The sequence below is a fragment of the Sceloporus occidentalis genome, unplaced genomic scaffold (assembly GCF_023333645.1).
Source record: "Sceloporus occidentalis isolate IW3139 unplaced genomic scaffold, rSceOcc1.0.p SCAF_118, whole genome shotgun sequence".
NCBI lineage: Eukaryota > Metazoa > Chordata > Lepidosauria > Squamata > Phrynosomatidae > Sceloporus > Sceloporus occidentalis.
This window is the reverse complement of record NW_028317098.1, coordinates 2,079,171-2,107,044: the sequence shown is the minus strand read 5'-3', so window position 1 is coordinate 2,107,044 and position 27,874 is coordinate 2,079,171. Positions and strand designations below refer to the sequence as shown.

The following is a 27,874-nucleotide window of genomic DNA, read 5'->3' as shown; positions in this document are numbered from 1 at the left end:
CAGACAGCCAAAATAAAGCTGCTCCGAGTCACAGTGGAGGTATGGTGTTTCAATGATGCATGCGTCCTGAGAGTCCAGAAGTCACACCAAAGCCACGCTCCAGCCCTAAGGACTGGAGCGTGGCTTTGGTGCGGCTTCTGGACTCTCAGGACGCATGCATCATTGAAACACCATACTTCCACTGTGACTCGAAGCAGTTTTATTTTGGCTGTCTGTAACAGGCCAGTAATTGGTATTGGGTTTTTTCCAGAGTTTTTTTTTAGAGTCACATCACTGGCAGTGTGAATAACCGATGTGAATAGACCCAGGATAAACTGGGATAAAACTCTGCATGCCTTGAATGTGTTTCAAATACATTCACATCACTGACTCATGTTTATTTGAGTGATGGCACATGTTAGCAACCAAACTTGCAGAGACACGGTTCCATAGTGTGAATAACAAACCCAGAATGCATTAGTGAGATAATTCATATCATCACTCTAAAAAAAAGACATCTGAAAGACCCCTGACATCAATGGGACTATTTGCATGGGTTTTGGATTAAATCCTTAGTCTTAAACTGAGATTTATAACCTTTTCATTCTCATCTCTCTCACCCTCACACCTACATGTATTTATTTTATTTTATTATATTAAAGACAGAACCGAATAACAAAGTACAGTGTGTGCAAATACACCAACACCATGACCTATTAAAAAGGCTTTTCAGAACAGGTCGCTCTGTCATAACATGGAGGGGGGGAAAGTACTTGTCTGATACACATTTGTTTATACAATGAACTATGTAACTAAAAGTTCAGATTACAATATTAGAAGCCACTACCTATGCGGCTGTGTTCTGTTGTCCACCAAGTGATAAAGGTTTTGGCTTTTAAAATTTTTGTTTCATTTAAGAATGTGCGCCATTCCAAGCCTACTTTGGTCTGTCTATCAGTCAATCCCAAATTTCAGGACCTACCTTGTAGTAATCATATAGGAGGCCCAAGGCAGCAGCACTGTCTTCATCCCCATTAATGCTCATCATGGCTTTGGTAGCTGCTGTAAGTGGGTTTTCAAGAAAAGACTTCCAGGCTTCATCCTCATTCGTAAACGGTCGCCTTTGGGAGTACAGAGCATCGTTCTGCAGAACCAAGACTGGTCTTTTGCTTTTAAAAAATAGAGAGGAAAGAAAACACAGTTATAAATGAGTTAAAAGCAGCCACTGATGGGCAACCAAAGACATCTATGCATGTGCATATGGATGTTGTGGCAGTTCACACTTCTGGACAGGAGCTCACACAGTGTTCTTCTAGCACAGTGGTCCCCAAACTGTGCTCTTTAAGGGATTCTCGACTTCAGCTCCCAGAATCCCAGACAATTGGCCAACATGTCTGAGGCGTCTGCAAGCTGAAGTACAAAAATCTCTTAAAGGGCACAGTTTGGGGACCACTGTTCTAGTATGATGTTGCTTCATGAATTGTGGTTAGACATTATGTGTTTTAAGCATGCTAATATTCACTTGCCCAGATGCCAAACTCTTTGCCTTCTATCAAGTCAGATGACCTGACAGAGTGATGGTCATTTCAGTTACTTCTCGGGGATTTCAGGAGGACAACAGATTGAAGCTGCAACTTCATATGTGCAAGACAAGGTTTTATAAATAAACTGCAGACTCCCAGTTATTTTGCCATGAGTATATGAAGTACACTAGAAAAATCATCACATCATGATGCAAAACCTCTAAAGCAGTGGTTCTCATTTCAGCTGTGTGTGTGGTGGTGGTGGGGAAGAATCATTCATGTTCATTTCCCAGAATCCCTTATCACTAGCCACTCTTTGCGGTTTCTGGGAGGAGTTGAAGCATTACATCTACTGCTGTAAAACTTCAGAAAATGTCATAAGTATAAATTTCACTTTGTATACTTAAAAAAATTAAAATGCAACTTCAAATCATATTAAAATTATATCTTCAGAATGCTAGATATTGACAATACAATGCCAGACTTTTGTCATCCCTGTTGTCTAAAAACACAATGGCCAAGACCTAGTTTGAGACTTCAAATGCTGCATGAATCCCACCAACCTTCCAGCCAACATCCTCATTGTATGCTTAATTCTGCTTCTGCACAAAAGAGCATGAAAAGCAACTCCAAGATGGTCACTTGAAGAGAACAGACCAGTAGTACAAAATAACAATTCCAGAAAAGCTTTTCCTTAGTCGTGACTCACTACTGAACAAACTCATCAATGGCTTGTGTGATTATTTAGCTCCTTAAATACACTTGCACTGAAATCTTATACACATAAGCAAGACTATTGTGGTGGGTATAAGCTGTTATGATGGCTAAGGGCAAACAAACAGGTGGGTTGAGTCACTCAGATTTGAACCTTGAATTTATACTGTTGCATATGTTCAGAGACAGAACCCTGCTTGTTTCTTCTTTGTCGACTATTATTAGAAAAATTACCATGCTGGCTGGGGGATGCTGGGAGTTGTGGTCCATTCAAGTAACTTTCCCAAGCTCTGGCTTGCGCAACACTTCTTAGGTACTGAAGCTTGCATGATTTATTTTGTGCATTTTGGTTGCCCACTAAAGATATTGCAGTTAATATACTGTGTATCCTTTATTCAGTCCATATAGATACCTACAGCTGCTATGTTCTCAGTTCACTGCATGCTTTTGAGAAAGAACAATATTGCTTATGAAAATGTATGCCACAGCACTTTTTATTTTTCCCCTCAGGTGGAATAGCACACACCACTCAATGGAAAAACTGGGATTTCAACCAGCAGGTCCCAAACAAGGCAGCACTCTGTTTGGTTTTGTCCTCTAGCAAGATGCACAGAAATTACTAAGGATTATCTCAAGTTAAGAGCTAATTAAAATGCCAGTGTTTGATCCAAGTTAGATGCCGTTAAACACAAAACCTGTATCACAGGCAATGTTCACCTCTTCTGGCTACAACTCGAATGAGTATCATTTGCTTATGATGAAGGGAGAAGACAAGAGGCTTGTGGAAGTACTGGCAACCCCATGGAAGCTTGATCCATACATCTCCAGAAAACTTTTGGCCTGGCTGTGAATATCTGGTCTCTCTGTGAGTATCTGGTCACTTACACATCAAAGAAGAACACCAAAAACAAAATAGGGCACAGACTTGCATAAAACGTACATTTAGCCATTCAGATGCTGATGTGTGTATTTACAAAAGATGTTGTATGCCTTCAAGTGGTTTCTGATTTATGGTGATCCTAAGGCAAACTGATCATGGAGTTTTCTATGGCTGACTGTATGTGATTTGCCCAAGGACACCCAGTAGGTTTCCATGGCCAAGCAGGGAACTGAACCCTAATCTCCAGAATCATAATCCAACATTCCAACCACTACACCATGCTGGCTTGATGACCATCTTTTAGATAGAAATACAATACAACTGGTCTTCCATATCCATGCATTCTGCATCCATGAATTCAACCACCCAAGGCTTGAAAATATCCCCCCCCCCAAAATAAAAATTCAAAAGCAAACCTTGATTTTGCCATTTTATATAAGGGACACAATTTTACCATGCCATTATACATAATAGGACTTGACCATCCATGGATTTTGGTATCCACAGGGGGTCCTATAATCAAACTCCAGGGGATACCAAGGACCCATTATGTATCTTTGTCTAGTGGGGAAGACTGTCAACAGAGGATCTGTGTGCTTGTTTCTCAGTCTGCTATCTATATGTTCAGTATTGACGGACAAGTTCAAGGTCCCTAATCTGCCTCCATATGGTGCTTTATCCGTAAATCTGACTGTAGATTCAGTCCTTCAAAAAGAGGATAGTACTCCATAAAAGAAGACACAAGGCTGGCACCCTCACTGTGTGCAACAATTTTGCTTGTGATGATGATGATGATGATGATGATGATGATGATGATGATGATGATATTTATATCTTGCCTTTTCCACAGTATGGGACACAATGTAGCTTCAAAAATTAACTGCTAAAACATTAACACTGTACAAAAATTAAAAATATAATCCAACTATCAATAAAATTAAAAATTGTTGAAGAACAATAAATATAAACAACACAGCACACAAAAGGCCCCTTTACCCTGAGCAGTCAACCCTCAAAGGCCTAACCAAATAAAAAGTATTGCAGGAAAGGAAATAAATGAATGAAGTTGTGGATTATTTTATTGTCTTGTCTTATTGCTATTTGTTTGTTTTGTTATTGTATGCTCTGTTCTATGGTCATTAGCCTGTTTGTTATTGTTGTTTAAATTTATTGAGTTGAAACCCAATAAAAATACACAAAAAGAAAGGTGTAATCTGCCTAGGAAAGGATAGCAAAGAGAGATCAACCTATCATCCTTGGGAAAGGAGTTCAAGACTGAGAAGGCCCTCTCCCCATGTTCCCACCAGATGTACCTGTGATGTTGGTAGGACAGAAACAAGGGCCACTCCAGAAGATTTACAGACAGAGGCAGACTGATGATTCCTTAGCTTTAAAGTTTAAAAGGACTAGATATTCCACAACATTTATTGTCCTGATGTGTAACCTCTACTCAGGACAAGAGATTACAGTAAGGACAGTATATGAAGAACAGAAAGATTTCTAATTGGCAAAGGGATTGGGCAAGGCTGCATTTTATTACTCTATCTGTTTAATTTATATCCAGAACTTATATGGAAAACTGGATTAGACTTGGAGGAAGGAGACATGAAAAATGGAGGAACATCAACAATTTAAGATATGGAGTTGATACCATGCTACTAGCAGAAAATATCAAAGAGTAGGAATGACTACTGTAGAAAACTAAGGAAGAAATTGCAAAAGAACAGTTACAGTTGAACAGTAACAAAAATAATGACCTCAGATGATTTACACAGTTTCAGAATGAAGGAATAAGATATTGAAATAGTCACACTTTCTATACCTGGATTCAGTCATAAAGTAAAATAGAGAGTGTAGTCAAGAAATCAAAATGAGATTAATGTTGTTTGCACTGGCTCTTAATTGCCCCGATAGTGGCAGCATGCACTGGGATATACCCGTTACGGAAGGACATAATCATTAGCACAGGCCAGCCAGGCCAACACCGAATCAACACTGCCATCCCATCCCATCCCATCCCATCCCCAGAGCTACTCCATCACTTTCCGTACCTGCAGAAACGTGCTAGCACTTCTCCTAAGCGTGGCTTCACCTGCACAACCAATGAGAAAAGATAGAGGGACCCCTGATCACATGGTTGGAAGTGCCAGTGCACCAGACAGCCTCTCCACAAAACTCCTGTGGGTATGGAAGTTCTGGGGACAGGCCATCTCCTTTCCCTGTCCTGCTTAGTGAATGAAAGGGGAATGGTACAGCATGTGGCATGGGAACAGCCAAATTTGAGCCCAATCCAGCTGTTCACATGCCACACAACCCTGTGCTCACCCCAGAGTTTTGGATGAACACCAGGGTTTCCCCCAAATTTGCCAGCTCTTGAGGCAAAGTTAGGTTAATGGGAATTAGGACTCTGGATTAGGACTGAAGTTTTTACCTGTGCAGACAATCCTAGGACTTAGATGTGCAGCTATGAAGGAACCAGATAAGATCTTCACGTATAATGGTATATCATTGAATACTGAAGTCAGAATCATCTACTATTGTATTTCTGATTTCTACATATGATTATGAAAGTTGGACAGTGAAATAGGCTGACAGGAAGAGAATCAACTCAATTGAAATATGAGTTCTGTAGACATTATGGACTCCCAAAGAGACAAATAAATGTGTCCTAGAACAAATCAAAACTAAACACTCCCTAAAAGCCAGTATGACCGAACTGAGCTCTGACCATTATGAGATGACATTGTGTTTGCATGTGCCTTCAAGTTGCCTGTTGACTTATGGTTTCTTTAGGCAAGGAATCATCAGAGGTGATTTTGCCCATTCCTTCCTCTGAAATATAGCCTACAGCAGCTGGTATTCGGTGGTGGTCTTCCATCCAAGTACTAACCCAGGCTGATCCTGCTTAACCTCCAAAATCAGGCAGGATCTGGTGCCATTACGGTATTTAGGCTTTGAGATGACATTATTCATTAGAAAAATGGAAAAGGTTGCATTACTCGTGGATAGACTCAATCAATGTGACCATAACTCTATATCTATAGGACCTGAGCAGGACATGGTGTCTTGAAGGTCTCTCATTCATAAGGTCACCTTATATTGACACCAACCTGACAGCAATTAACAACAAAAATTAAACAACCCTTCAAATAAAGGACTTTTCTCTGCAATTTAAGACAAATTATGGCAACCCAATTTGTGAGGAGGAGTGTCTCACTGAAGGAAGGAACTTTCCTGCTTCATTAAAGGAGGCAGTGTTTATGCCATATTGGGTAGTGCATGGCTGTGTAGCAAAGAGATCAAAGGAATGCTAAACTGGAAGGATCATGGCAAATTATAGACTAGATTCTAAATTACCAATCTTAGAGAAAGTAACTGAGCTCATAGCAGTAGCCCAATTTCAGGCACCTTGGATGTTGCCTGATTCTAGATTTGGGTGTAAATTGTGTAGCCTTTTAGAGCCTGCTGAATTGCAGCTGCCACGATTCCTCCCCACTGGCTCTGCTGTCTCAAGCTCATAGTAGCAGATGTTCAGCAACATCCAGAGGGCCACACAATTCTTACCCCTTTTTGAGATTCTTATCCATTGAGTTTTAATGCTTATTAATTCCCATATACCACTGAACGTAATGCTAACAGTTCTAACATAAGCAACTAGGAAAATTAAAATGATTACCTTCGAATTACAGTATCATATGCACAACCCAAATGTATTTACATATACACAGTGAAGATTTGGTTAAAATGTAATGTTGTTAAGGAAAAATTTAAAAGAATAAAAATTTCAAAAATTTCAATTTTTATATTAAAAATTAAAAATTTGAAATTAAAATTTTTAATTTAATAAGTTTGGGGGGCCAGTCCTTTCTCCTCCCACTGAGCTTTCCCCTCCACTCCCACCATCTCTTAAAGCATTTTAAAGGGATGCAGATGAATGCCACAGCCTGTTTCTGCCAAAATGTAGGTGTTTGAGGGTGTCACCTGGTGCAATCCACCCCCCCCCATGGTGCCACTGAACCAAATGACTTTTTTTGCAGTGGGGGGGCACTTTGCGATAAAATCATATATATTTTTAAAGTCTGGCTATTGTTATTATTTTCCAACCATCTTACTGGAACGACAATGACTGTTTTGAGTTTACACATTTTAACTTTAATAATTTATTGGCAGTTGTTCATTGTTAGACCTGTTGTTTCTTTTTAACCATTTTATTTTATAGTGTAAGAAATGCCACTCAGAAAGAAATCCTTCAACACATGTTCAACCAAAACAGCTTCCATTAAAAGAGCTCTTCTTAAAGAATAATTACTATGTAAGCCAGTGGCCATAACATCTGAACCGCATTTTCCTACTTTATTTTCAGATTTAGTCCTATATTGGTGTAATCCTACACATTAATGGAAAGAAACTGGTCTTTTAAATACAATATAGTTTAAACAAACAGGGTGGGTTTTTCCCTCAGCCCTGAAAAATATTCTTCTTTCACCTTCTACAGACTAAAACAGCAACTTTATAAATAATAGGCATCATTTCTCTAGCAATTTACAGCTGTTCTGATTGCCATCAATGATAAGTAGAACAGGAAGAGAAACTGAAACAGAAAGCCAAGATTCACAACTATCAGAGACCTGAATTCACATCTCCTACAATTCAGTGTTAGCTGCTGCACTACCATGAACTTAGCCAATACAATGCAGAACAACTTTATTATTCTGGCTATTACAAGAACGGAATGACTCAACAATAACTACTACAACGTGACACCACATGCAATATTTTTACAGGCTCCCGTCTGCCAAGAATATAATCCAAGTAGGTTAGGTTGGATCCGGAATAAGCAATACTTAGAGAGTAGACCTACTAAAAACAGTAAGACCTAAGTTAAGCATGCCACAAAGGTTGACTAAGCATAGCTCCAATCCACCGTACGCACAGAAAATTTGAGTACCTCCAGCATTGTCAGTGAAGTTGTCATTAGCTATATATACTTTCCAGTCATATATAAGCAATAACAAAACCTGAAGCCACTTTCAGTAATGTTTATGTATTACATAGGATTAAGCCCACATCTGACATCAAGTATACACTCAAACAGCTGAAGGAAACCCTACACCTGTGATAAGAACATATGTATGATACATAAGATTCCAAACATGTGTTAAAGCAAACCATGTGGTGTTATTGATAGAGCAGTACTGAGCATGTTGTGACCCTGTGCAATTTTCTAGACCAGTGGTCCCCAAACTGTGCCCTTTAAGAGATTTTGGACTTCAGCTCCCAGAAGCTTCAACCATATTGGCCAATAGTCTGGGATTCTAGGAGCTGAAGTCCAAAATCCCTTAAAGAGCACAGTCTGGGGACCACTGCTCTAGACAGTATAACCAATAGAAAGGAATGGTGGGGACTGCCACTCAATATCTGGCGTGTCACCTGTTGGGCACCTCTAGGTTAGGTTAAATTATTTGACTAGGAACAGGGAGATGCAGGTTCAGGTCCCACTTAATCAACTATGGAGTTCAATGGGTAACCCTGGGACAGTCACTACAGATTGAGTCTCTCTATTTATTTATATTATATTATATTATATTATATTATTATAGTTTATTTTTATAGCACTGTACATACAAATGATCAAATCAATAAAAATGAAACCTAACAATGGCGTACAATCTACAAAATACATATAAAACAATAGGTAATAATATACAATAAAAATCTTATCCAAAATACTTGGGACCAGAAGTGTTTTGCATTTTTTAGGTTTTTTTTATTTTGGAATATTTGCATATACATAATGAGCTATCTTGGAGATGGGACCCAAGTCTAAACATGAAATTCATTTATGTTTTGTATACACCTTGTACATGTAGCCTGAAGATAATTTTATACACAACATTTCAAATAATTTTGTGCAGGAAACAACATTTATGTACATTGAACCATCAGAAAGCAAAGGTGTCACTACCTCAGCCACCCATGTAGCCAATTTTAGATTTTGCAGTATTTCAGATTTTGGAATTCCAGGTAAGAGAGACTCAACTAGATCTATCTTATAGGGATACTGTAATTACAAAATGAAGGTAAAGTGAGAGAACCATCCTGTACTCTTTAGACAAACGATGGGATGGGCATGAATATAATACATTTGTCACATTCATAAATCACAAGTCTATACCAGAAAACAGGAGGGCTAGAGCCAGAATAGAGATCCTCTGCACTTGCCTTGCCATCCAGACTGGACACTGGGCCCTCACAGATAGGCAGTGGTCTAAAAGGCTTCCTATATGGAGCGGGATACAGACTGCCCCTTTGGGGCGGCCTGCACCCGCCCTTTTCCCCGCCAGATCGGGGCCTGAGCAGCCACAGCGGCAGCCCAGGAGGCCCCGATCCGCCGCTTTTCCAGGCCTCAGGGAAGCGGCAAAATGCCGCCTCCACTCGGCCTGGAAAGGGGTGTCCTTGGGGCTTTATTCCCACAACCGTTTGGTGTCTGCAGGAACGAGGCGCTTTCCAGGAAGGAGCTCCGTAGCCCTCCCTAACCCTAGCACGTACTCGGAAGGCCCGTCTGGAGAGGGCCTGGGTAACATTAGGGGCATCACTAGGGGGGTGCAAGCCACACCAGGTGACACCCTAAAGGGAGGTAACACCACAGTTCCCAAAACATCTGGCTTTTTGCAGAATGGGCTATGGTGTTCCCCCTTGTCCCTTTAAAACAGTAAAGAAATGGAGTGAGTGGGGTGAGGCTCAGTGGGAGGAGAAAGGAGAGGCCCCATTTTTAAAAATTAAATATTTTTAAAACAATTTTAAAAATTATTTTTTATTTTTTTCTACAAATATCTCATTTTACCAAATTTTCACTTTAACCACATGAAGCTACTTAAATGTAAATACATTTAATTTGTGCGTATGATATTGTAATTTAAAGGTACGATATTAGTTTTGCTGGTCGTTTATGTCACAACTATTACCATTACATTCGTTGGGATACAGGAATTATGATTTATGGGTGACATTAAGTACAGAATAAATTACTAAAGATTCTGTATGGTGTGGTATGGGAGGGGGTCAATGGGATGTGTGTGACACCATAAATTACTGCACTGGGTGACGCTAACCCTAGTGATGCCACTGGGTAACACTGTTTGGTTCTAACTTCCTATTATGATTCTCATCAGCCTCTGCCTATAGGGCACAGCTTTGACACTGGTCAAAGTTATGTTTGCACATATTGTGTATACCACTTTGCATCTGGTCTCCACTGAGCTTGAGTTTATCCTATTTTACTGTCACAACCATTCTGGGAGGTGCAATTTGGCTGAGAGAGACAGCTGGCTCACATTCGCTCAATGAGTTTTGTAACTCAGTCGGGAACCTGAATCTGAATTTCCCCAGTCACAGTTCAACAACACACTAGCCACTGCACTGGCTCTGTTGAACTCCTCATGACTACATTAGGCCGGCAACAGGTCATACCAGTTGTTCAACAGATGAGGTTTCTTACACATGTATCACCTTAAAAAGGAAATTGCTTTGAGCCCTGTATGTTTCTGAATCATATGCACCAGGCATACACTTGTCTAGTTTGGCCCATAAACATGCTGATCAGAAACAGGCACTAAGGTGAACTCAGGGTGAAGCAGACACATCTGCACTCATTGTGTGACAAAATAAATAAATGCTGCTTCCTATGCCTGCATTGAAAACAAAATCAACTTTGTGCAAAGCAGCAACCAGATGATACATGAAGTTAAGAGAAGGGAATGAAGGGAAAGAAAGGTGAGGGAAGAGCAGAAAGGAGTTGGTGTCAGGGAAAAAGGGGGACAGAGAGAAGGGATTGGTCTAAATTTTAGGGGAAATAATAATATAAATGCACCCTTGCTCAGATCTCAAGCTGAATGTCTGGTAATCCGAAAAACTGGCAAGCTCCAACTCTTTTTCTCGTTGCAACACCACCAAATAAAATCACAAATGCCTTAAAGGGTAACCTAACTCAGATTAAAAGGGGTGTAGAAAGAATTATCTTTAATGCTATCAACAAAGCACAGCATTGGCAGTAATTCAATCCCTCCCAGAACTGTAGGTTCTTTTAAGAAAAATAAGACCATGTTTTCTGTTTTTAAAAGACAGCAAAATGTGTATATTTCTGACAGCTGCCTTGTGTCAAGTTTTAGAGTCTGAAGGGTCTATTGGCACGGCAAACTGTGAACACAATACTAAATGGCATTTAGCAAGATCTTGAAATAAGTCTTCTATTGTGCATGTAATTACTTCATAACTACTGGTTTGTTTTCTGCTTGAATAAGTTGCCAAAGTGAAGGAGGGAGGAGGAAAACATTACAGCAGTAAGTTTTCTGCGTATTGCAGGGATAATGTGGTTCTAATACAGAGCAGTCTCACAGTACAAGAATTGCTAGTCTTTTTCTCATAAAGAAAGTCATTTCAGTCATTAGGATTTTTCACTACTCTCACCTTGCTAATCAGGGCTTCTTACAGAGCCACTGGGAAAGTAAAGTATGTTTAATTGGTCGGTAATCTGCTTGAGTAAATCTAGAGTCTTCCTTGACAGAAAGCAGAGATGGTTATTAGTTTCAGTAGATCCAAACAAAATATACCGTGGGAGAACTTTCATATGGCATATCTGACTTTTGTGACATGAAGTTGTATAGCTGAGCCACATCTGGAGAGTCAAACCTGCCTCCACCCCTGCTTCAGAGCAATTTTATATAAATAAAAAGCAAGATAGTTATGCTGCATATGGGCAAAATCCCAAATCCACAGTTAGGCCATGTCTTTATTGGAACAAAAAAAACAAATCAACATTATAGTTGGTCCCAATCAAAGCACTATATAATGTCAGGGTTTTCTCCACATGAATTGCCATATATACTCAACTATAAGTCGACCTCATGATTAAGTCGAGGGCAAGTTTTGGGACCAAAATTATGGATTTTTATATGATCCATGGCTAAATCAAGGGTAACGCTTAGGGACATGTAACAAAAAATCTAAAGGATGAAGCAAAGAAAAATGCCAAGGAATCTACAACATTCCAGCAGACATAACTATTTGTGCTCACACTAAACGCTGGATGAGAATAGAAGAGTGTCAGTGCTTCCAGGACAAATTACACAATTGGCTTTTCACCAGAGGATGGCTCGTGTGTGTGTGTGTGTGTGTGTGTGTGTGTGAGAGAGAGAGAGAGAGAGAGAGAGAGTGACTCAGTTTTTTGTGGGCAATTATACGACTAAAATTTCTAGATTTATACCTGAGTATATACAGTAAATTCACTAGTGCAAGGGATATGGGCAGAAGATAAAACTAAAGTGACCAAAGAACCAGTATGGTCTACAGATTTGTGTTTTAAACTAGGACTCTGGGAGGTCAGGGTTCGAACCCACTGGTGACTCTGGGCAAGTTGCATTCTCTCAGCCCCAGAGGAAGGCAATGCCATACCTCCTCCAAATAAATCTTGCCAGGAAAATCTTATGACAGGATTGCTGTAAGTCAGAATCAGCCTGAAGGCACAAAACCACAACAAAAATGGCAAAGACAAACTTCCTCCTTCCTGTTCCAGGGAAGCTTTTCCTTTTAAAAGGTTTGCAAAATTAAGAGCTTTGAAACCTCAGTAATAGTGGAGGGACATTTGGAGATTTGGTTCCTCCCTTCTCCAACAACAGACCCACCTGGATCACAAAGAAGGTTTTTACACAGTCCCTCCATATCCACTAATTCTTTATCTATGGATTCAAGCATCCACGGCTTGAATACACACACACACACACACACACACACACACACACACTAAAAGGCAAACCTTGATTTTGATTTTGCCATTTTATGTAAGGGACACCATTTTACTATCCATTGTATTTAATGGGACTTGAGCATCCACAGATTTTGGTATTCACAGTGAGTCCTGGAACCAAACCCCAGTGGATACCAAGCGACCACTGTATATCTGAATGGCAAAAGCAATTATGTACAATATTTGTAAGAAACAATTGAGAGAACTGACACAAACAAAAGAGAAGACTTTTGCCAAACACAAGACTGTTTTGTTAATGGCCTCATCATGCCAGTTTCATTGCAACCTGTGAGACCTCTAGTGAGAATAAAGAGTTTAACAATCATGCTTGTACATGCCTCTACTGAAACTGACCACATATATGTAGAATCTTGTTTTACATTCTGGAGAAGAACTTGTAAAAGAAGTAAAATTTTATGCATCATACAACTGAGCATTACCACCTGGATACATATATCAGAATAGAATTTTGTGAAAGTTCACTTTGTGAACTATGGTTATAACTGCTAACCCTGATCTAATATAACATAGTTTATATTTAAAAAAAAAAAAAAAGTTGTCCCATGAGGGGACAGTATATGAATGTTACGAGTCCCTTTATTTCTTGTAAGTGTACACTATGACTTGAAATAACGATGCCTGTATCAAAGAAGAACATTCTTAATAACCAACATGTTTAATAACATAAAACCAATAGTTCCTGGGGGGAAATAGAAAGCGGTATTCATGCTTGCCTTGCACGGTATCTAAAGGGCATTGCCATTTCAAGGCTGAACTATGCTCCCTTTGGTAGTTAAATCAAATTTTGTAATTGCTGAATGATTAAGTAGTTTCTTTTGATCTAATGGCAGCTTACAAAATTCTGGAATTCAAAGTAATTACTCTTTCCAAACAAAAATAGTTGTCTAATAAGCAAGTAACGTGACACTGGACTGCTTCAACATCTCCCAAACCTGGGCGGCTCCTGCCAGTGGAACAAATGTGAGTAAGGAATGCTCTCCATGTATTACCCTTATTATTTTTAAGGAAAACACTACTTTCCTTCCAATTGCAAGCAATATTGGGGCATTTTTAGACCATTCCATGGTTGGTCTAATGCTTCTCTATATTGGGGGAGTAAAAGAGCTAGGTAGATTTTGAATACTGCCTATCCAGAACATCTCCAACTCTGCCAATGACATGCCCTAAGTCTATCCACTCCATTTCCCCCAGTGCTGGAGAGATGATGGGCTTAGAAGGATCTCAGGGGCAGCAGATGGGGATCTGAGATCAGATCTCTACCTCCGACTTCAGCAAAATATTCCCAATGTATCATGTGGCTCTTGGGATGCTGTCCCAGGGGCCAAAGGATTGCAGCTAAGTTCCCACCCGAGCCACATTTACATGCAAGTCATCACAGTGGGAGCTAATTCAGAGTGTACACACATAGGATTGCATGTATACTGACACCCACAAAACAACACAGGTAGCTCCACATTCCTGGGCCCACTGCAATAGAGAACAAGATACGCTTTTTTCTCAGTGTGAACTTGCAGGGTATCATTCCTTAATTCTGAAGAATCAAATTCACTCTTTACAAGGATTAACATCATTATAAGTACTAACACTGTCACCCAACACTGCACTATTAAAGAGAAGCTTCCACAATGGCTAGTCCTCAGTTTTCAACTAAAATACACAGTGAAATACATAGTCTGGTACACATGAGTGCAGTTGAATGCCTTCTTATGGTGGGACGCTTTTACTGTGTTTGCAAGTCACCCTGGCAGCTCAACAAGAGTGCACTGCCAAGCAGGAAGATGCCCATATGCCAACAGGTATTCATACACATGCAGCACTTGGCTGGCGAGCAATTACTGACCTTGAGTTACTTCCATAGCATTTCATTTAATAAAGCATCAGATTACTTTTACAGCTTTTAAGCCAAAATATGCCATTTCCCTCCCAAGTCCAGTATTAGGGATATAGCTCCAAAAGGTACTCTTAAACAAGCACTGTAATTATAACCTAGACCTTTCATTTGCTTCTGTATTAAACTATTCCAGGTACATTTTTCCAGGCTGATTGCCTTTCTCTGCTTCTCAACTGTCACCAACGTATTACAACTAGTTCTGGGAAACGGGCAAGCAGGCAAACATATGCCACCTGCGAGAAAAGAAGCAAAGGACTAGCAAAGAAAGTTGTGTATCTTGCACACAAGAAGTGGATGCGGAAGCCAATTTTATCTTCCGCACACACATTCTAATGTTATTGATGGCAAAAGACCAAACTTTTTCAAAATGCATGCACCCTGACACAAGACAAAACCACTGAAATCTGAAATAAAGATACACCACCAAGTACAGAACTGTCCTTCAAAAACTAACTTTCCCCACACGTCCCAATGCTAAAAGACAACACCGGATCTAACTTCCCCAAAACTTCCCAGTGCTAAAAGATCTCACTGGATTACCTGGCCAAATCCACCTTCCCGGGATGATGAGTTTCATAAAAATCCATCAGCTCCTTTTCCAGCAGGGCATTAAGAGAGGGCCTGTGAAGGTCCCCAAAACAAATCTGCACATCAGGGTCTAACTGCACATGAAAGGCTACAATGCTCAGCCAAAAGAAGTGGGGGGGGGATTATTAAAAATTAGAGCCGGAGTAAAAAAGCCATTAAAAGAGAGAGGGAGAGAGGTGTGACTCAAGTAATGACACTCCAGTTAAGGCAGCTCTCTCCTAGCCCAGCCCTTGTCCTCTTCTTCAAAGGAGAGAAGTGCATAGAGCACCTATTTAGATGCCTCCATTAGACAAAGCAATCCAAATGAGAGCCCCAGGCATGGCAAGAGGGTCTGGACTGTGGGGTTTCTCTGACACTGACACACACACTCACACACCCTGCCTTGAAAGGTGGAGACTTTATTTGGCATACTCAGCATTTAAAGAGACAGAGAAGAGTGGGGGGGGGGGGGAGGAAACTAAAGTTTAAGCAAGAGGAGAGTCAAGTTTCAAAGCCAAAAAGGCTTCTCAGTTGTGGCTTCAGTTGGAAAGAGGGCAACCTCAACAGAAGCATTACCCTACAAGTTGGTTGAGGGGGTCTTCACAGGCAAGCCATACCACAGCAGAGGAAGTCAATGGCAGGTGCACACATGGGCTCCCTGGAATCAGGGAACCCAGAATTTTCCAATTGTCTCCCCACAAACACCCAGGCATTCGGGACACATGAGAAGGGATGGCATTGTACAACTGCACTACTAGATTCTGAGAAAGGTTGCAAGGAATTTGTACAAGATCCAGTAAAGTGAAGCCAGAGCAATTTCCATTTGTGTTCTTGACTCTATGGAGCTTTTAATTGACAGATGTCGGCCCAATTGTTCCCAAAAGTTGCCACTTCAGTTTATGACCTGACATACATGCTCCTCTGGATGCCAGTCCTTTCACCAAGTTACTTAAGAACTGTTGTTGCATGCCTTCAAGTCATTTCTGACTTATGGCAACCCTATCATGGAAATTTCTGTGCCAGATTTCTTCATCTGGGGCTTGCCATTGACTTCTACTGAGGCTGAGAGAGTGTGACTCATCCAAGATCACCCAATGGGTTTCCATGGCCATCTCCAGAGTCATAGTCCTATGCTCAAACCAGACACCCTCCTTTTTCAGGACATGTCCTCCGTTTCAGCCTTCTGTCCCACTCCATTTAGAGGGGCTTACTCTTGAGTAAGTGAGCCAGCATGGTGTCCTGGTTTGAGCAGGGTGACCAGATGTCCTCACCCCAATGGAGGACAAGGCATTCCAAAATGTCCTCTATTTTGAGCAGCATGAGTGTATCTCTCTCTGAGGGTTTTAAGCTTTCATTTGGTCACGTCCTCCCTTTTCCCTGAATGTCTTACATTTTGCAATGCCTTGTCCTCCATTGGGGTGAGGACATCTGGTCACCCTGCTCAAACCAGGACATCATGCTGGCTCACTTACTCAAGAGTAAGCCCCTCTAAATGGAGTGGGACTTACAACTCCCAAACAAATCCCAGATGCCAATCTCTGCACCCAAAAGGGAAACTGGTGTGGTTTTCCCCAAATACAGGAGAGACAAAAAGAGCCCGCTTTGTGGAGAAGGAGGAAGGTTGGATTCCTGGCTCAGCCATGAAACGCTCTGGGTAACTTTGGCCAAGTCACACACTCTCAGCCTCAGGGGGATAGCAACGGCAAAACCTCTTTGAAGAAATCTGCCAAGAAAACCCTGTGACAGGTGGTTTGTCTTAGAGTCACCATAAGTCAGAAATTACTTGAAGGCACAAAACAACAACAACAATGCTGTGCAAATGTACAGTGCTTTATAAATAAAGTTTAACTACAACAACAACAACGAGGCATCCTCTTTGGCAGGGAAGGCTAAAGACTTTGTAGAACTACAAATTCTGTGATTCCATAGGATGACACTACAGCACTTAAAGTGATTTCAAACTGCATTATTTGTACAATTGTAGAAGCACCCTAATAGGAAGCAGCATGGCGTAGTGGATTTGAGTGTTGGACTATGACTCTGGAGACCAGGGTTCGATTCCCAGCTCAGCCATAAAACCCACTGAGTGACCTTGGGCAAGTCACACACTCTCAGCCTCCTCAGGGGAAAGCAATGGCAAACCTCCTCTGAACAAACCTTGCCAAGAAAACCCCATGAAAGGTTGCCATAAGTGGGAGATGACTTGAAGGCTCACAACAGACACACAGACTGGGTGCTGCTTCCTTTTTCCCCACTGAGTTTTGGGTCCCTTTCTCTCTCATTCCTTCTGGGCTGCTTTCTCACCTGAAGCACTCTCCATAGTGACAGATTTTCCTCCCCCTTTTCCAGCCCAGGTTCCCAACCCAGGTGGCTTTGAAGCAACATTTTGATGTCTTATTATTATTATGACTATTCTTATTTTGATTTCTAATTGCATCTTGTACCTTGGATCAGGGGAAGGGAGAAAGAGTCAGCTCCCTCTCTGACCCATCCACACAGGACTGAACTAATCTGGGTTGACCCCACTTTCTCTGCCATGGCTGCATGGTAGGGAATTTTGGGAATAGCAGTGGCACCAGAGTGGAGTTGCCATTCCCAGAATTCCATAGCATGGATCCATGGCAGTGAAAGTGGGATCAAACCAGATTATTTTTGTGGTGTGGATGCAGCCTTGGGGTATTTTTCTCCCCCAAAGTATGGAGCATCAAAAAGAGAGAGTAGAGGAACACTGTCTCTCTTCTCCAGTAAGTATCTAGCCCCAGAAAACAAAAATTAAACCCCCAAATCCAGAGTGGCTCTGGATTAAATCAATCCAAATACTCAACTGACAGGTGTTTGTTTGTCTTTTCCCCCAAAGTCTAGCATCAGAAAGAAGTCTTGAAGTCAGGGTCCCTCTTTGGCATTTAGTCTCCAAAGACACTCCAATGTAGCCCCAGAAAAGAACCCTCACTGCCTCTGGGGAGTCCAAAGGGATTTAGGTCCATAGGGATCTAACCCAGCCTCATAAGTTTACAAAGTGCTGTACATAAAATAGAATAAAATAAAATATATTTATATATACTAATATTAATACACACACACACACACACATATATATTATAGAATATAACTCAAAACTGATACACAACATCAATCAACAAATATGGGACTGCTTCCCTGGACAGTATGGACTTTTTCTCAGTTTTAAAGCTGGGTAAAGAGGAGATGAAGCCTGCCTCCTTTTTCCATGAGGAAAGGATCTAACCAAGCCCCAAGGCTCAGATCCACAAGACCCCCTCCAAAAGGAGGACAAGGAGGACAACATGGGAAAAGGGAAGAGGTGAGCCAAGCAAAGCCAAAAACACTCCTATAAATATCAGCCCAGGCTCCAAATGGAGGAGACTGGGGAGGCCCTCCTGGACAGAAGGTTGAAATGGAGGACACCTCCTGGAAATGGAGGATGCCTTCCCTGGTCGCCCTGAGGATCATTGAGCCGCACCTGTCCATTTCTGGGCCCCATAAGTAAAATCATATAAGAACCCCAAGGGACATCCAGTCCACCCCCCATTCTGCCATGCAGGAACTCTGTTTCTTCCTTTCCTATTAGGGGTGGGATAGGCAACCCAGACTAAGGGGTCAGACCCAGGTCACCCAGGGGCCACTGAGGGAGGAAAGATGGGCAGGAGGAAAGGGAGAGGAGGGTGCAATGCCAGAGGAGTGGGGAAAAGGGGTGTGTGGGGTGTCCTCCTGTGGGGCAGAGACACTGGTCAGACCAGCCTGGGCCTTTCCCACCCCTTTCTTCTTCTTCTCCTTCTCCTTCTCCTTCCCCTTCCAGCTTGCCCAGTTTGCTCACTTACTTGTCGTACTCTTGTGTCATGTCTGGCAGTCAGTGGTAGTATGTGGGTAGTAGAACCGGCCAGGCTGGTTGAGAGTGGCAAAGTGGGGAGGAGGAGGAGGAGGAAAGGAGGAAGGAAGAAGAACAAGAAGAAGAAGCAAGGAAAGGAGGGACTGGGAGGGAGAGAGAGACAGGCAGCCAAGGAGCCTCCTCCTCCTCCTCTTGCTGCTGCTGCTTCTGCACAAACGGGTTGAGTCTGCTTTTCTTGCTTTTGCTCAGGTGCCTCTCTCTGCAGCAGCAGAAGCAGAAGCAGCAGGTGGGCTCGCGACAGCCACCGCCCCGCTTCCCATTGGTAGACTGGCCCTAAGTGGGCGGGAACCCCAAGGAAGCGGAGCCTCTGATTGGAGAAGACGCACAGGCGTCCCAGGTTCCAAGCAGGAGAGGAGGAGAAGGAGCCTCCTGCGCTTGGAGGATACTTGCCCATAGGGATACATAGGGGATACTTGCCCATAGGGATAGAAAGGGAGATACTTGCCCATAGGGATACATAGGGGACACTTGCCCATAGGGATACAGAGGGGATACTTGCCCATGACGATACAAAGGGGGATACTGACCCATCGGGATACAAAGGGGGATACTTGCCCATAGGGATACAAAGGGGATACTTGCCCATAGCGATACAAAGGGGGATACTGACCCATCGGGATACAAAGGGGGATACTTGCCCATAGGGATACAAAGGGGATACTTGCCCATAGCGATACAAAGGGGGATACTGACCCATCGGGACACAAAGGGGGATACTTGCCCATAGGGATACAAAGGGAGATACTTGCCCATAGGGAAACATAGGGGGATGTTGGCCCATACAGAATAATTGGAAAATACTTGCCCATAGGGAAACACAGGGGAATAGTTGCCAACAGAGAATCATTGGAGCACATAGGGAAACCTAGGGGAATAATTGCCCATAGGGATACATAGGGGAATACGTGCCGATAGGAAAACATAGGAGAATACTGACTGGCCCATAGACAATGGTATCAATAGGGGGGATGCAGTGGGTGCTCTCTGCAGCAGGTGACACTGTAATGGGATGTGTGTGTTTGTGTATGTGACACCGTTGCTCCCCAAATATCTGCTGTGGCACTCTTCTTTGTTCCTTTAAAACACTGAAGAGATGAAGTCAGTGGGGTGAGGCTCGGTGGAAGTAGAAAGGAAAGGTCCCAGGGTGGTTTTTTTTTTAAAATGTAATTTAAAACTTTAATTTAAAATTTAAATTTAAAAATTTAAAGAGTGATTCTTTTAAAATTTTCTTTATAAACACCACATTTTACCAATTTAACCCCATGAAACTATATGTGTGTGTGTGTGTGTGTAAATACATGTAGGTGATGCATATGATGCATTGTAATTTAAAGGTGTAATTTTAATTTTGCAAGTTATTTATGTGAGAAGTATTGGCATTACATTCAGTGACAGACATATGGCTTGGTACGGGAGGAGATCAATGGGCTGTATGCATGTGTGACACCATGAGGAAACATACAGGAATACTTGCACATAGGAAAACACTGGGAATTACTTGGCCATAGGGAAACATTACTTGCCCAATGTTTCCCTATGGCCATGTATTCTATGTGTCTCTATGGGCATGTTTAATGCCCTGAAGGCACCACATCCTGTCTGACCTTGGGCTGACCCTTAGAAGCTAAGCAAGGCCACACCTGGTTAGTACTTGGATAGGAGACCACCAATGAATACAAGGTGCTGTAGGCTCTGTTTCAGAGGAAGAAAATGGCAAAGGTACCTCTGAGAATTTCTTGCCTAAGAAAACCCTATGAAATTCAGGCAACCTGAAGGCACAGATGTGGGGGGAAATGAACAACATATGGTAAATGATCAGCAATTTGTTGCCTTTTCCAAACATAGCAGACCTATAGTGTGAAATTTGGCTGCTCAACTCTGTAAAGGTAGAACCCAAACCCTTTTCCTGGTTTCCTTGCTATTATTGATAGCATTTTCAATTCTTGCCCCAAACACATTATTTTATTTCATTTTGATCCAAGCCAATAATAAACAACGGACATGAAAAGCAGCAACAACAAAAAGCTGCTGAAATAGTTAGCCCAACATTTTGGGAGAATGCAACTGTTTTGACTTGGGTTCAAAAAAATTGTAACATCGGCACCATACAGATATCTTTTGGAATATTCCATAGCCAGGGTGCCATGACTGAAAAGACGATACTGAGTTCTGACTGTATATAGATAGATAGATAATTTTGATTTGTATATGCCACAACATCCATTACAAAACATTCTGACAAAACTGTATCTATACAGCAAATCATGTACTACTGACATACAATTACATTAGACACAGGGTCACAAAGAGGGTTGACAAAATAAGAGGTTACTGGATAAGGTATTGAAGCAACAATAATAATGGTGGCTGCAACAACTTATCCCCTTTGCAATCCACTGCTGCCATCTTCAAGATGTTGCAGTGGATCTTTTGGCTGCTTCTGCCAAAGTGGCAATCTCAAGTGGGATGGATTTAGAATGATCAGCCAACAAGTCACAAAGAATACCAGTCCATGACCAACCTGCCATCTCTCTCAAAAGAACTCCCAGGAATGTGTTGAATGATCACTATATAAAGGGCATATAGAGAGATCTGGTAGCACCTTTGAAACTAACTGAAAGAAAGAACTTGGCAGCATGAGTTTTCATAGACTTAAGTCAACTTCCTCAGATGCATTTGGTGTCGTGAAAAGCCAGGAACAGACATATATATGGCATTAGTGTGTGAGGATGTCAACTCAAATTCACATTTGGTGGAGACACCAAATGCATCTGAGGAAGTTGACTTTATAAAAGTTCATGCTGCCAACTTATTTCTTTCAGTTAGTCTCAGAGGGGCTACAAAATCTCTCTACATACCGATGCCACAGGCTAACATAGCAATATCTTTGAATTCAGTATAAAAGACAGTACAGTGTGCCCTTGTTTTACGTGGGGATCCGCTCCACACACACACCCCGCATAAAACAAAAAGCACATATGCTCGAGCCCCATTGCAAGTATGTGTTGCCTCAGAATCATCATCAAAAATAGCTTGTTTCATCTAGAGCATCATTTAGTTTAAATGAGCAAGGCATTTTGTTTATTAGTTTAAATGAGAGAAAGCCACACCAACTAAAGCTGTTTGACAGAAGGGAGGGGAGGCACTGTGTAAGAAGATCTGAGTCAATACAGTCAGCCTTCCTTATCCATGGATTTTTTTTTATCCATGGCTTGAAAATATTACAGAAAGTATAGATTCCAAATAACAATTGATTTTCCATTTTATATATGGGACACCATTTTACTATGCCATTGTATTTAATGGGACTCTGGCATCCACAGATTTTGTTATTTGGGGAGGGGAGGGCTGGAACCAAACAGAAGAGGATAATTGGGCCCACTGTATATTAACCCCACAGTTCATATTGTGGCTACTCTTCTATTTGGTATTAGTCTTTACTATAACTCTGTTCAGCCATGGAAACTCACAGGGTGACTTTGGCAAATCACATTCCCTCGGCTTCAGAGGACGGCTATGGAACACCCACCCACCCCTGAATAAATCTTGCCAAGAAAACCCCCTGATAGGTTCACCTTAGTGCCCTGTAAGTCAAAAACAACCTGAAAGCACACCAACAACAGAATGCAAAAACTCTACATGCAGGAAAGTAGCTGTATGTCATTGGCTGAGATTTCTCAACTTGCACGCATGCACACACAGAAAACTATCTCAGACCACACTGATCTGTTGAACCATTGGTACACTGAACCACTTTGTTTGGTGAAATCTAACTCTGTAAGATCTTGGGCACAGCTCTTTTCCAGCACAATTTTAAAAATCCTTGTGGAACTGATCCCCTTAAAGTGTTGGTGGCATGCAAACTGTCATCAGTCCCAGTTGGCATGGCTCATGGTTAGAATGATAGAAGTTGGAGTCTAAGATCCTCTGTGGAGCCACACATATCCCATTCTTGGTTTAAACTCATAAGAGTGGCAGGGATTGAATCTGGGCTAGATATATGCAAAGCATGTTCTCTGACACTGAGTGATGGGACTTTTCCAGAACACATATATGTAAAGGACAGAGCTTGGAAAAAAGTTACTTCTTTGGACTACAACCTCCAGAATCCCTTTGTGAGCCAGGGAATTGTGGATTTTATGGAAAGAAGAAAATTTTCTGGGCTTCAATGCAGAATTGTGATATATAGCCGTTCTGAGAGCCTTTAGGGTTGAAGGGCAGGGTATAAATACTGTAAATAAATAAATAAATATTCATAGAAACCACATGTCCTTCCAAGTATTATTGAACTGTCTCGCCCAGAAGCTCTAGCCAATATAGACAATGGCAAAGGATGATGGGAATTGCTGTCCAACAAAATCTGGAGAGCAGCATGATTCCAATCCTGTATGCAAATAGACTGATTTCTATAGGAATGTAGGAAAGCTGCCTTCCTGAGTCAGTGATCCACCTAGGCTGGTACAGTCAATGACTAGTAGCAGTTCTTTGAGATTTCAGGTGGATCTTTTCCCATTCCAGTCCTCAACTCTGCCACCTTCCCATGTAGGGAACTGGTTTGTAATGTGTGAAGGTACACTAACTACCTTCTCTGTAACTATGTTTATTAGAACATTAGCATTCCAGAAAGCAAAATGGATGTCCTCATTAGCATTATTAATATCTTTCCTGTGACTATGGACATTTAACTCCACTTTAAGCTTGCAGGGGTAGATGTGTTGGCAATTGAACAAATCCAAACAAAAATCCATCAGTGATACCTTTATTGGCCAACCAAAATGCACAATATAATTGTTGCAAGCTTTCGAAGCTCCATGGGCTTCTTCATCAGGCAAGATGTTACAAACCAAACAGGAGAGAGAGAAAAAAACAATTGGAGATTTCAGTTGGCCAGTAAAAGTATTACTGATGGATTTTTGTTTCCACTTTAAGCTGAATTCTTTGCCAAGGCAAGTCTACAGACTTCATTTTGCAAACCATTATCACAACATATAAACAACTTAAAACTGTACGTTTTTAAAAGGAAGGAGGCATCAGTAATCAGGCACAACTTGGTAAAGTGTTGTTGGTTTTTTAGGCTAGAATTCAAAGAATCTCAGTCAACATGGACAGCCTTAGGGATTCTGGGGTCTGTAGTCCAAACATAATTTCCAAGCTCTGCTAATGCCTAAATAGGTCATAAGGAATTAGGTTGCAATCCTATACTCGCTTAACGAAATGAGTCAAGCTTGACGGGTCTTACCTCTCCATAAATGCTTTGATAGGATTGCCTTGCTGTCCACAGAAACTCAGCATACTGTGCAATTAACTTAAGGATATATTAGACTCCTGAAATGGCCTGAGGATGTCTGGAGCAATAGAATAATCAGACACAGAATGAACAGGAATGCTGTTTAGAGTGGCAAAGAGGATTCAATACATTTGGACAGGACAGAGTTTTGGCTTGTAAGTTTTTAAATAGTCAGATTAAGAAACATGTAAAAGAATTCAAAGACATAGCCGTGTTAGTCTGGAAAATCAGTGTGCAAAGGGATTCTGTAGCACTTTTGAGACAAACTGAAAGAAAGAAACTGGTAGCATGAGATTTAATAGACATCTGAGGAAATAGGCTCAAGTCTATGACCGTATTCTAACGATGATTTAAAGTCAGGTTATATGACTGTCATTCCCATTTGAAACTAGTTCCATTGTTATTGTGATTGGTTTCAATCGCAATGAAGCAAGGCAAACGCAAAAAAAAACCACCAGTCTTTCCGGACACTAGTTCTTTGGCGGTTCTTTTGAAAAAAATTGATTCCGAAGCATGTTCAACAAGTGGGAACAACAGATCTGAATTGCATCGTTCTGGAGGGCAGGGACTAATGGCAGAGGGGTGTTTACCATTCCTCCCTAGTTTTTGGTAGATCCACCATCCCTGCCCCCCGGTGCTACTTTTGTGCTTGTGGTGTGACCTATCGGCACATGATTTTTAAAAAAATTGATAGAAGATTTGATTGATTGGTTTTGTAACTACTTGAAATTAGTCTGGCTGCAACTCGGGCAATCGGGCCGATGGCAGCTCATTGAAGTGGTGCAAATTAGTGGGGATGACAGTCATGCCAAAAAAGAAGCGATTACAAGGGGATAATGAAAAGATCCACTTTCATAGTGGGAACAACAGACCTTTTGGAATCGATTTGCTGACACAGAGCAAAGGCGAATCACAAACTGGTTTAAATGTAAGTGGGAACGGGGCCTATGAAAGCTCATGCTACCAATTTCTTTCTTTCAATTAGTCTCAAAGGAATTATAAGATCCCTTTGCATACAAACTTGTAAACAGTTTCTTAAAAACACATCAGTGCAGTTCTATGATATAACTTGCAAGTATATTATTCCCAGATTACCAAATTTGAACACTCTTGTTTTACTAGGGGGCATTTGCAGGCTGAACAAGTCTCTCCAACCCATTCAGTGAACAATAGGAGGTTTTCTTGTTTTTGTTTTCATTTTAATTAAACAACATCTAATGGAGCTTATCCTGAAATCTACATAGGGGTGTTACTTGTTTTTGACAAAATGCAGAGGCTGTGGGAGGAAGAGAGGAGAGAACCTTTCTGTAATGTTCAAATGATCTTTGCTGAAGTAAACTTGATTTGATGCCGTTAGGGTGCCAGTTTTGCAATGAATTCAGTGTGTTGTCCACTTACTTTCAGTACCCCATAAGTCCATAAGCAAGTCTCTTAATGAACTTATGTAAATACTTTAGATGGGAAGTTGTGGTTTCCACATTACTCGTGTTGTGGCCACACTGATTCATTCACCAATGACAATTCACACCAGGGAAGAAATATACTCTAAATGTTGCATACACTAGTAGGCTGGGATGCTACTGACTAATAGGCAAGTCAAACGTTAAAAAATCTGTAATACTGTTCTAATTATACAGAGCTGAGAAAAGTTATTTACATCAAAAGGCTCCTGGTACTGGAAGCACAGGGTTCTCCACCTGGAGGAAACAACAAGATCCTCCCAAAAACACACCTAAAGTATACCTTAAGAAGGAAGACTAGTGATTATACAATGTCACTTCCAAAATGGCCACCACAATGGTGCAGCTGTAGCCTGCCAGAGTTGCATGCATAAATAAATAAATATTTATTTATTTATTTATTGCGGGTGTGATCTTTTGGGCTACAAAGTGTGCTTACCCTGGTATAAAGTATGTGAAAGCAGTAACGGAGATTATGTGTGGGTTTAAAATAAGGATTGGAGAATTAATCATTTGATGGCTTTATCCTAGCGAAATAACTGGGAGAGGGTTCCATCTTTATAAGCCGTCAAAAAACCATGGGAAGGAAGGGCCAAGCCCTCTGCTCTCTTCCAGACTGTTTGGTTTTTCTGTCCAAGGTGGAGATGCAGCATGTTCAGCTGAGGCACTTTCAAGGCCATCCCAATACACTCTGCTGCCCGAGGCAATGGACAGAGTAGCATCCACTTCTCCGCTTCCTTTCTCTGCATAGAATCTAACCTGATTGTCGGATTCACCACCGTTGCTGACAGCATAACATTTCCCATTGTGCCTAAAAACGCAGTATACAGCAGGCTAACTTTGGGGATTGAGGAGGGAATGCCGCTAAACATGCTGCCACCCCAACACCTGCTGCATGAGTCAACCCAACTCTAATTGTAGGGCTAGCACTGCACCCAGTCTCTCCGCTGCTGCTTCCTCCCCTTCATCTCTTCTTGGCTTCTCTTTGGCTTCTTCTGTTTTTTTAGATCAACATGTCCCAATAATTATTTCCAATTCCACTCATTTCTTCTCTGTGTACAGTGGCATCCCTAGGGTTGGCCTCACCTGGTGCAATAACTCGTGGTGTCACCCCCTGCCCTCCGTTGACCCTCTCTCATACCATACCATACAGAATCTTTAGTAATGGTTGGTGCACTACTGTTGCTCATTTACCATAATTCCTGCATGTCGTGATTATAGTTGTGATATAAAACAACTGGCAAAATTAAAATTATACCTTTAAATTACAACACCATGCGCACAGCATCGGCCCATTTACATAGGCACAGTTTCATGTAGCTGAAGTGAAAATTTGGTTAAAAGGTGATGTTTATAAAGAAAATTTTAAAAGAACAAAAAATTAATCTGGAAAAACAATTCTTAAAAAATTATTAAAAACAAACCAACAAACCTGGGGCCTCTTCCCACGGAGCCTCACCCCACTCACACCTTCTCTTCAGTGTTTTAATGGGACACAGGCAAATGCCATAGCCCATTTCCGCCAAAAAGAAGATGTCTGAGGAGCAGTGCTGTCACCCCCATGGTGCCACCTGGTGCGGTCCACAACCCCTGCACTCTCTAGAGATGCCACTGTCTCTCTTTGTGTGTGCTATTGCCTTTTAGGCCCTTCTGTTCTTTTTCATATAGGCTCTTCTCCCTGCTTATATTGCCTCCATCCAGGCCAGAGCAGTAGAACATGTGCCTTCTGAATGTTGGTGAACTACCTTTCCAATAAAGGAGCTTATTGCATAGCCCCTGGGGATGGGATCGGGGCAGAATGGAAGGGGGCAGGATGGGAACAGAATGGGGAAAATTACCCATATTA

General features: G+C 41.5%; 1 protein-coding gene across 2 annotated transcripts in view; it reads right to left on the bottom strand.

Moving 5' to 3' along the window:
* The window catches only part of GRHL1 (grainyhead like transcription factor 1), a 73,504-nt gene extending 54,223 nt beyond the window's left edge, over positions 1 to 19,281 (bottom strand). For both annotated transcript variants that reach the window (XM_089498298.1, XM_089498299.1), the window contains exons 1-2: positions 19,214 to 19,281; positions 962 to 1,148 (exon numbers count right to left, since the gene is read on the bottom strand). In XM_089498298.1, coding sequence (XP_089354424.1) covers positions 962 to 1,148; positions 19,214 to 19,233 — 207 coding nt within the window. In that variant the 5' untranslated portion in view covers positions 19,234 to 19,281. The remainder of the gene's footprint in view (positions 1 to 961; positions 1,149 to 19,213) is intronic.
* Between the last annotated feature and the right edge of the window lie 8,593 nt (positions 19,282 to 27,874).